The following is a 10,848-nucleotide window of genomic DNA, read 5'->3' on the forward strand; positions in this document are numbered from 1 at the left end:
ATCGTCCTCTTTGGTAGGAAAGATAGTATAATATGCTCCAAAATAAAGAACTGCACATTTAGAGAGGTGCAGTAGAAAAATACCCAGTTTGATCAAAAGCAATGGAATTAGAAAAAGAGATTAATCTATACCTTAAATGTTAGTTTGTTAAACAAAAAATGATGGAAAATGCCTTTTAAAACTCCCAATGAAAAACCTAAGGCACATACAGACAGTATGCCAGTAGCAAACTACAGACAGCCAGTAGCAAACTAACATACCAGAACCAAAGAAAAATAGATAGAACACGGTAATAAAAATTCAAGTGATACCTTTAAAAAGTCAAGTTTTCCTCTAAAGCAGATAAACAATTGAACAGCCAGAAGAACTACAAAATAGTTCATGTTTTGCTAATTTACACTGTACACAAAGTGACCTGGATAAATTAATTTCTCCTGTCCTCTTTTCTGTCCAATGGACAAATATGTGTACATATGTTTAATAAAAAATAATAGCGCGTCTTAGTTCTTAAGATCACATAAACCACAAAATCCCAATATTTTCCTCCTTATGATTATCAGACTCTTATCTTTGACAAGATATTACTGATTATCAGTGGTTTTTCTTCAGTTGGTACTGACCTCGTAGAGTTCTTTCATTGCTGCTAGTTTGCATTCAAATTTCTCCAGGCTCCAGAAAGTTGCTATTCCCAGTTTGATGTTACGAACCTGCACCTGAACAGAAGATACTGTTCCTGTTCTTTCATCAATTTTGTCATGCCTAAGAATTTAATAAGGTTAAAAGAAAAAAAGAAAAAACATTATTCATATTACAGAAATAAACAGGGTACTTGTGGATAGGATTATACAGAGAAGAAAATTGATTACACAGAAAGTGCTTGAGACATCACATATCTCACAAAACGTACATTAATGTAGCCATTAATATGATTTTTACATAAAGGAAAAAAGGAAACCCTGCATTCAGAGACAGAAATAGATACTACCATACAAACTTCTGGCTCTCAAGAAACTCAAAACCAAATCTACGCTACAGAATTCTGCTGACAGAGTTCTTGCTGAAGGATGTGAAAAGACAACATCTGAAAAACACAGTAGTACATACACCTACCAGAAAGTCCTAGCTTACCTGCATTTACTGTAGCAATCTTCTGAAATGATAGAGTTTCCTCTGTTCCAATATAACTCTGCTCACACTAACACCTGACCGGTATACAAGTCCACTTCTAGAACACTCTTCAGCTATGACTAGAAAGTAGCATGGCATAGCAAGAGATCTGTGAAGTGAAACAGCTGGTCCCAAGTATTCAATATCCACTATATGCGTGTTCTGAAGTTTTTACTTTGAACTACTTCTGTTGTCCTGTAAACTGAACACCTCCCAGTGGCTGGCACATATTGCCCTTTTTACTTTTGTCCAAAAGGAATGCAGTTAGGACCATAATATGTGAACAAAAGCAGGATTGACATGGGTATCAGAAGATTCATCTCCGAAGGACATGCAGTCCAAAATTGTCTGTAGACATACCTTTAAAGTCTTGACCTAAAATTCAAATTTGAAATTCACATTTCAAACTAGCAAGGCTAAACTACACACCTAACTAAAGCTAGTTTGGAAAAGTGATTTGTCGTGTTTAATTTAACAAAGTTGTGGAAAAAAAACAAACGAAACAGCTCACTGCACATCCAGAATCCACACAAATTACAAATACCACCTTATAATTAGCTAACTCAGACACTCACCTGTAGAAAATAGTGTTTTTCCCTAATTCTTTACTAATGGTGTTGGCCTCTTTGATCATCACAGATAGCTTCAGAGAATTCCAGTTAAGTGGAACTAAAAGAGTATAGCACATAATGATTAAGTGGATCAAACAATGTGGTGCAACCAAAAAAAAAAAAAAAAGAAAGCACAACCAAAAAACTTGAATGGAATTTAGCCAACAATTCTGTGAATTCACAATATAATGGGAAAAAAATGACCCTCCCAGCCAAGTTAACCCTTTATAAAAGGTCAGGCAAAGGGTATTTCAGAAATAGAGGCATAAAACTAGACACTACATATTAGACTAATCTGAGATGGGAAACTAAACAGACTAAATTCTGTTATTTCAGTTTCCCCAATGAATTAATGCCTAACCAGTTCAACTGGATGGGGGAACAATTTCTAAGTAATCCAGCTAAATACAGACTACGTGTATATCCAGCTAACCATCCTGAGCATGATTAGAACAGACCTTTCAGCACTGTCTGATGTATGCAGCTTATGAATGGAAAGGATCATAGCAGCCTGTGCTGTTATTGGCTGGAATAAAGTTAATTTTCTTCATAGGAGCTAGCATAAGGCTATGGTTTGGATTTGCGCTGAGAAAAACAATGATAACACACTGTTGTTTTATTCGTTGCTAAGCAGTGTTTATACTAAGACAAGGACTTATGCAGGTTCTCATACTGCCCTGCCAGTGGGGGCTGGAAGTGCCCAAGAATCTGGAAGGGAACACAGCAAGGACAGCTGACACAAAGAAGCCAAGAAGATAGTCCATATCATATAATATCATGCCTCGTATGTAAACTGGAGGGAAGGCTGGCCAGGGCAGCTGCTTAGAAACTGACTGTGCATTGGTTAGCAAGTGGTGAGAAATTGCATTGTGTATCACTTCTTTTGTATATTCTAGTTATTTTATTATTATATTATTGTTGTTATTATTTCCTTCCTTTTTTGTTCTATTATGCTGTCTTTATATTTACCTCAATCCACAAGTCTTGCTTTTTCTCAATTCTCTCCCCCATCCGACTGTGGGGTAGGGGGAGTGAGGAGCTGTGAGGTGTTTAGCTGCCTGCCAGGTTAAACCACAACACAGCCAAAAGGTTGCTCTTGTTCAGGATCATTAGAGAAGCATTAGAGGAAGATTAAAAGCTTCCAGATCCATATCCACTAAATCCAAGACCATCAAGAAAAAAAGAGCCAACATCACCCTTGCAACATTATGTGTATACATACTAGTCATAGTTTTATTCCCACTTCCACGATTCCTCTGAAGGGTATGTATTTCTTCAGCAATCTTCTGCTTCTCAGCTTCCAGAGCTTCAAGTATTTTTGTATGACGAATAGTATGATCTTCTAGAGCCTGGGCGAAGGAGGGGTAAACAAAACCAAACCAAACCATAACCCCAAAACTTTAAATGCTGTTTATTTAAGCAATTTTTTGACTGCTGTCATTTTATGGACTCTCAGAACAGCATGAAATTTATATTGGACATCTGCTATTCTGATATGAAATGCTTCATTCTCAAACTCTGATGGTTTTCTGGTTTTGCTTATATATTGACATGCTTAAATTTTTTTTTCTTTTGCATAAGATCATGTAGAAGAAAAAAAAACCAATTTACAATCATTTAAAAAAAATTCCCCAAAAAACCCACCAGAAACAAGCCACAGTTTGTTGGGTTTAATTACCTGCTTGGTAGCTAAGGTCTCCATTTCTAAACGCTTCTTATTGAAGTGTAGTTCTAGCTCAAGATTTTGCTTTGCCTTCTCTAGTTCCTGTATTTTAGTTGCAGCTTTTTGATTATTCAGTTCTTGGATTTGCTTCTTACGAGATTCTTCTCTCTAATATGAAAAGGACAGATGAGAGGAGGTATACCATTGCTAAAGCATTTCTGACCCATCCCGTAGGCAGATGTTAAGGTTTATTTTCACTTCAGTACATTTAAAACATACAGCCCTTCTGGACCACTCAGCCCAGTGTCAGCAATTAAGTATTACATCCCAGTTCACAAAACTCACATTACATCTTCTATATAGCACATTTAAGAAATAAGACATACCATCATTATTATTGTTTTACCACTATGTACTTGTTTATGTAACTTATATATATAGTAAATTATTGAAAAGACCAACAACAAAGCAACATGCAAACCTGGAAGGAAAAAAAAGCCATATTAACTAAAATACTGTAGTAATTTAAGTCTCAGAATAAATTAGATTTTGTAGGGATTTTTCTTCACATACAAGTTACATCCTCATCAAATTCACACTGGATTAACATTTTAGTTCCTGGCTAATTCAATAAACAAAAATCCCTAGAATAATTTTGAAGGGCATACCTACTTCATAACTTCTTGTGCTAGTAAGGCTGTTTTATTTATTTATAAGAGAATAAGAATGAGGCTTGGCAAGGCAAAAGTTCCCAGCAAAAACCAAAACAACTAAAGAACAAATAGAAAATCCATACTACAGCTTCTGTTTTATTTTACTGATATGTTTTATGGAATGTTGCCACTCACCACCTCTGCTTCCAGTGATTTTATTTTGCTTTCATAAGCTTCTTTTTGTGAGGTCAGTTCTTGCTGAACCATCTCCTTTGCAATTTGGACACTTTGCATCATTTCTTCCTTTGCTTTGAGTCGTGCCTCTTCAATCTCTGATTCAAGCCTACAAGTGGACGTATCGTACGTTTAGAATGTGGTCTTTAATCACTTCTAGGCCGCATAGGTATTTTAATCTTTCCTTCTAGCATCACAGGAGCCTCCGATTTTAACAGTAAAAATATGAGGGTTTGTTTCGGTTTGTTTTGGTTTTTTGGGGGTTTTTGTTGTTTTTGTTTTTTTTTTCCCAAGGCAAATTTTATACTTTACCGAGATATTTTTTTCTTTCATAGGGAAAATGCAGACACTGGTAAAGATAGAAGACATTCCAGAATTTTTAAGTCTACTTGATTTCCTTATTTATTTTATTAAGCACCTTTCACAAAATCAAGCACTCTAACAGAAACTCACTAAATCATATTCAGATGTATAAAAGTAAATTTTAAGTCAATAAGTCTTGCAGTTTAATAACTTCCAGGAACAAAGCAACTACAGATAACACTTTACTGTCTCTCAAATTCTCCACCATCACAAAAGACCAAGGTTATAACTTTGGGTTCTTCTCATTTTCCTAAAGCATTTGCATTTCAGGCTTTAATCTCCCTAAAACATCAAAAGTCAATTTCAGACTCATTACATGCTTGGAAAGAAATTCAACTGAAGAGATACGCTACTTTGAGGACCTGTAGAGATCAGTGTTTCTTTAATAGTAGTCTACATTCTTCATAACTGGACTAGATTGTGGTGATGACCTCTTAGATGGATACATTCACTCCAGCCAAGTTTGGGACTTCCATTTCCATTATAAATGGAGTTAATAATAACCTCCCTACTTTCCAACTTTCTCATATTGTGAAATAATTAATTATCTTAAGTTTCTTATTTCTTAAACTTATTGGACAGTTGCGTTAACAACTGAATTTATTTTTAGAACAAGAAGATACAATACTTACTGTGTTCTCTGTGCAATAAGCAGCTCATTCTTTGCAAATTCAAAATCTTTTGGACCATCATGCAAAATTGTAATTCCACAAGATGGCCTTTCAAGTTTCTGAACTTCTACTGGATGATTAAACCTGAAATAATGGTCTCCTCCAAGGATCACTCGATCACCCTATTGAGAAAGGGGAGTGGGAATTTGTTATATAACTTTTAGATTTATAAGCAAACTTATAGAGCTTAAAATGTAACAGATGGGGCTAGAAATTCAAGAGAAAGAAACAAATATTTACGGTTCCAGAACACTGAAAGAAAACTTGCAGTTTTAATTTGTCATATTAACAAAGCTAAGAAATCCACACACGCACACATTACTTTCACCAAATCAATTACTTACATGATGCAGAACTGTTGGTTCTAAAATGCACTTTCCATTTACATATGTCTTTGCTTCTTTCAGTGGAATAATACTCACTTTGCCAACAGTATTTTTTATAACACTGAAAAAAAGAAACACTTGCAATAACAGTTGCTCATGTTAATTGCAAATGATGTTTCTGCACAGACTAAAATTCATGTTTTAGTTAGAGTCCTACTATTGTTTTTCCGGATGTGGATTTTCTTCATACTATTTAGTTACAACATAATTAATGACTGGCAACCTATAATTTGAAAGAGAAAAATCTAAGAAGAATCTGCTAAAAAAATAATGCATTATCTTGTCATCTAGGCATTTCTTTGATAATGCTTATTTTCCCAACATACCCCTATCTTTCATGTTTTTAGTAATTGATTAGTTAAGTTTCTTCCAGAATTTTGTCAAGAATCAATTGGATAGAATGCACTTTAAACAAGACTTCTGCAATATGGCCAAGTTGCTCTCTACTTCTGGTTTTAAGTAAGAACTGTCAAGACATGTCACTTTTACATTTAACTTAATGCAATAGTTATCACACAGCATCATTTGATCAGGTCTTTCTCCAGCATTGCTGCACAGATTTCGCTACATGAATAAAATTAACAAAGAAATTAAACTACCTCAGTTAACAGATTTCTAGAGGGAATAGAAGGAAGGTACCTTAATCATTGAACAGTACAAAAATTATCCCTAAATATTATTTTCCTGACTAGAAAACCATATTTTTTCACTGCCAGAAGGAAAAGTGACTCCAAAAGGTAAAAGGAGGGGTGAAAAGAAGTATTTCCTGCTCTCAATTCATGTATAAAAAGAACACTACATACCAGTGGTCATCAGCTATTAGCACTCCGGAAAGCTGGATATCATGTTTTGAATTTGGTGTATACCTTCCAACTGAAGTTTCTCCTTCTTTTAACATATACAACAGCACCTCAGAAAGCTGAGGATCTTCATTGAGGTTGACAAGGTTTGGTAAATGATTGTCCATTTTGAATGCAATTCCTGCTTTCTAGATAAAAGAAAGCTCTACATAAAAAACAATTTATTTTGTATATTTAAGTATCTATATTAAAATTTTCTAGGAAGCCAGAGTAGTCTGTTAAAAGAATTGCATTAAGGAAAGCAGATCTTACAACTATTCTAATTCTTCTGCAAGGCTTGCTGATGTTTTATTTTCTATACTATCTCCTACAGAAAGTGAAGTAAGCGAATAAAACGTACCTGCAATTCTTTTATATCTTCTAATTTCCTTTTTTCTGCTTGTTCAAATTTTTCTTTCCAGGCCCTTAATATATTAAAGGGAAAATAACAAAACATATTAGGAGAAAAATTACAACATATAAATTTCACCATTTCTAAAGTAAGACATTAGGGTCTGTCCGACCTTTGCATTTCTGCCATGTCCCTCTCCTGCTGGTGCAATTTTATCCTGAGAGATGTTATTTCCTGCAAATAACGTCTGTATTTTTCAGGATCAGTGTTCAGAGTGCTTTTCTGAGCTGCCTTCAGTTTTTCAATTTCAGCTTTCAGTTCTACATTAGACAAAGCAGACACACAGTACATGCAAAAAAAATGAAGAAAAAAAAGGACTTAGACATTTTAGTGTGATACTAGAAAATTAATCCTGTTATTTAATTCAAAATGAAACTTCTTTTCCCATTCTAGGTTCTCAAGTATAGCCTAAGATATCATCTGGACTTCGGAAAAAAAAGTTCACAAAGAAGAATAATATTAAAAGAAAGATATCCTAAATTGTATTAGCCTGTTTGACAAGTGGTCAGTCAGCGCAATAGATTATTAGTAGTAACAGCTCTTATGGAGCAATAAGGTAAACACACATGTAAGTGAAAAACTAAGACTGTAGATGTCAACCTCACCTTTGATTAGCTTGGCATTCACATCTTCATTTACTTTAGCAATATTGATAATTGAACAAGCTTGTTTTGCATAGCGAAGAGTACTGAGTGTTTCTTCTGTACTGCTGGCAGCTGGACTTACTGTGGCAATCATAGCAGTTTGTGAATTTCCACCCAGACTTTCCTTTAACAACCTTCATTTGACAAGAGAGTAGAAGTCAATCCCCAGCCTCCACTTTGAAACTGAAATTAAACTCCTCAATCTGAACATACTAAGTAAAAAATACCTATGGTCTTGCTACTTATTTGAGAGTGATTGTTAGCTATTTCAAATACTCCATAGGTCATTTGAGAGGAAGGAAGGGAGGGGAAGTGATGCCTCCTGAACAAAAGAGGAATCCACAACCTAAGAAAGCCTTTGCTTCCATATAAAAAATTGTGAAACGTACATACCAAGTAAGGACAGATTCCCGGTAAGGAATAAAAGTTTTCTTTCCATTTTGAGATTGTTTAGAGAGTGCAGAAATAACCTTTCCAAGGGTTAACAGTGATTTATTGATACTTGCACCTTCCTACAAAAAGCAAAAATAAAAATAATTATAATATATTGTATTTTCTTGTGTGCTGTTATTGACTGTTGATGTACTGTTGATTTAATTGTGCTTATTCAACATATGGTACAGCTGTACCCTATTAAAGGATACCACTGATTAAAAAACAAAAACAGACACAGAAACACAAAACAACAAGATGCAAGAATATCCTAAAAATATTAATTTGGAAATTACAAAGACCCTAGCTTTCAAATAAGCACTGGTAAGAACCAACAAACTTTTGAAGGCAGCTTGAAAGAAAGTCTCCTATTAGAAACTGTATACACGTAAATCCCCAAAAACGGGGCAAGCCCCAACTCCACACAATACTTGATTCATGATTTGCAATGTCACAGGACAGTTCTTCCGCATTCCTTCTAAAGGATGGTTAGGTCTGCATATCATGGGGAGTGCTCTCCTAAGCAAGACCTGGCCTGCCATACCGCACGGTCAAAACAGCTTCTTAGGGCCATCCACTCTCACTGACAAAATGCTATGCAGTACTTAGAAGCATAAGGGCTACATATCCTTTTCTAACTACAGGTCCTGCCCAAGAGGCCTGGTAGGTGAGGAGTCTTTGGAATTTAGAGGTGTTCTTTGGAATCGGTCCTTTTTCACAGGTTGCCAATGTTGGTTTACCTTCAGCCTTTCTCCAGTGGTCTGAGCTGTTGAGCAGCATTCACTGCCAGCTAGATCAATTAGATTTATGTGACTGGTAAGCCTATGATCACATTGTTCTTCATCCACAAATTCTACCTGGAAAAAAGGAAAATGTTTGCATTTGAACCAAAATAAAAAGCCTGAGCACAATCGGAAATCTAACAAGCTGTTCGCTTTAAATACATGAGGAAAAGAAAAAACCAAAACACCAAAAACAGCCACCAAAAAGACATTTCCATTTACTTTTTGACAGGACACTTTCAGGTACTTCCCTTGAAGGAGACTAAAATCAGACTTTTAACCATAGTATCAATTGTTTGTGGCTGAATATAAGCATAACCTGGACAAACGGATTAGTAAAGTAAGAGTTTGGGTCTGAAGTTTGACAGTTGTGGTTATCCAATACCTACAGAAATAAGTAAGCTGTTATAGACTTCAGCTAAGTAGTCAGCGCAAAAAAAGTCTCAGGACTAGTTCCGATAGAGGAAATAAATAATCTAGTGGTGAGAATATTGAGCAGAAGGAAGGAGAAAATTAGGAAATTGGGCCAAACAATTAAACCAACAACAACAACAACAACAACAGTCATTTGTGAATGGGGAAAGCTGTCAGTCTGTAGACTTCTGAAAAGCTCTACCAATTTAACTGGTCTCAGGCTCATCTCAAGAAGTCAGGTTTTCTCTCTTATACATCTGTAAATCACATGAGGAGTTATAGCCCCTCTATCCTGGAGACACATAGATGAGAGGTATCCTGAAGCAAGGAAACATTTACTCAGTGAACTGTGTTGAAACTTGAGCAGAAACTGCATCTTCCAGCCTATCACCTGCAGGAACTCAGTACAGCTGTCCACCTTGCATAGCCTAACCTTCTTAGAAGCTAAGATGTGTTGGCAGCAATGTGAAATAAGGTCTGGCCTCTATTTGGATTCCAGTTACATCTCAAAACTTGCATTCAGAAGCTAGGAACTACTCCTAGATCTGCCAGTCTAGACATATTTATATTGCTGCTATAAATATATATAGCACAGAGGCATCAGAATCTACTCAAAGCACATAAAATAAAACAAGTTTTGCTGTGTAGAAAACCATGTTAAAATGCTCTGTGCTTCATTCATCATCTTCAAGTATATTCTCACAACAATTTTTGAGGCAGCACACAAACCAACTTTTTACTATCTGATTCAAACAGATATAAAATACCCAGCAATACCTTGGTTTGGGTCATGACAAGGGTGAAGACTGAATGAGATCTAGAGCTCTTGTCATTCATTACTGTGGCAGCTGTTGCTCTCTGCTTATTTCCTAGTTCAAGCCAACTCTGTAAGTGATAAAAGCCAGGATGTAAAATCAAAACCTACTCTGGGTAGTTAAAATGTTTGCAAATAAAGTTATCAACACAAATAAAGACTCAATAATGGTGGAACAAAAACTTAAGTTTAAGAGAGAACCATGTGAAGAGGTTATTTGCATGCTTATGCATACTTGCCTGTATGCATCTACTTATCTCTGTTATATAGGGCTAGTCTTCGTTATCCTTTTACAAAGTCAGCTGAAATATCATAGACTACTGGGCAGTCTGTACAGCTTTTTCTTCACATCCACAGAATTTAGTTTTCAGCAGTGAAAGAAGGAGCAAGTAGAAATGTTTGTATTCCTTTTTGGTAACCAAATAACTCTTACCTGGACATCAGAGTAAGAACTGACAACATTCCTAAGGTGGAGGGAAAAAAAAGTTTGGGTTCAGACTTTTCTTTCTACAGATTTCCCTGCTGCTTGACTTCTGAAACGCTTCCCCAGTTACAGACCAAATACAAATATACTGTGAAAGCTCCAGTTGTCTTGAGACTCCCACACACTTATTTCACTAAAGCAATACACTAAAGAAAATATGCCAAGTCAAGCTAGACATGGATACAACAATTTTGTAAAACTATGTGATACTGAGATGTCTGATTTACCGGTGAGCACACAAGCTTTCACAGAGCCTCAGGATAATAATTAGCACACTCT

General features: G+C 35.7%; 1 protein-coding gene across 1 annotated transcript in view; it reads right to left on the minus strand.

Moving 5' to 3' along the window:
* Nucleotides 1-620: 620 nt before the first annotated feature.
* Nucleotides 621-10,848, minus strand: part of KIF14 (kinesin family member 14) — a gene marked incomplete at its 3' end in the record, with an annotated part of 17,422 nt that continues 7,194 nt past the window's right edge. Inside the window, exons 7-21 of the mRNA XM_010180561.1 lie at nucleotides 10,519-10,549; nucleotides 10,049-10,156; nucleotides 8,816-8,932; nucleotides 8,037-8,155; nucleotides 7,605-7,777; nucleotides 7,112-7,259; nucleotides 6,949-7,012; nucleotides 6,552-6,736; nucleotides 5,707-5,809; nucleotides 5,324-5,484; nucleotides 4,290-4,437; nucleotides 3,457-3,609; nucleotides 3,001-3,127; nucleotides 1,743-1,836; nucleotides 621-759 (exon numbers count right to left, since the gene is read on the minus strand). Coding sequence (XP_010178863.1) covers nucleotides 621-759; nucleotides 1,743-1,836; nucleotides 3,001-3,127; nucleotides 3,457-3,609; nucleotides 4,290-4,437; nucleotides 5,324-5,484; nucleotides 5,707-5,809; nucleotides 6,552-6,736; nucleotides 6,949-7,012; nucleotides 7,112-7,259; nucleotides 7,605-7,777; nucleotides 8,037-8,155; nucleotides 8,816-8,932; nucleotides 10,049-10,156; nucleotides 10,519-10,549 — 1,870 coding nt within the window. The remainder of the gene's footprint in view (nucleotides 760-1,742; nucleotides 1,837-3,000; nucleotides 3,128-3,456; nucleotides 3,610-4,289; nucleotides 4,438-5,323; nucleotides 5,485-5,706; nucleotides 5,810-6,551; nucleotides 6,737-6,948; nucleotides 7,013-7,111; nucleotides 7,260-7,604; nucleotides 7,778-8,036; nucleotides 8,156-8,815; nucleotides 8,933-10,048; nucleotides 10,157-10,518; nucleotides 10,550-10,848) is intronic.

The sequence above is a fragment of the Mesitornis unicolor genome, unplaced genomic scaffold (assembly GCF_000695765.1).
Source record: "Mesitornis unicolor isolate BGI_N332 unplaced genomic scaffold, ASM69576v1 scaffold23953, whole genome shotgun sequence".
Lineage (NCBI taxonomy): Eukaryota > Metazoa > Chordata > Aves > Mesitornithiformes > Mesitornithidae > Mesitornis > Mesitornis unicolor.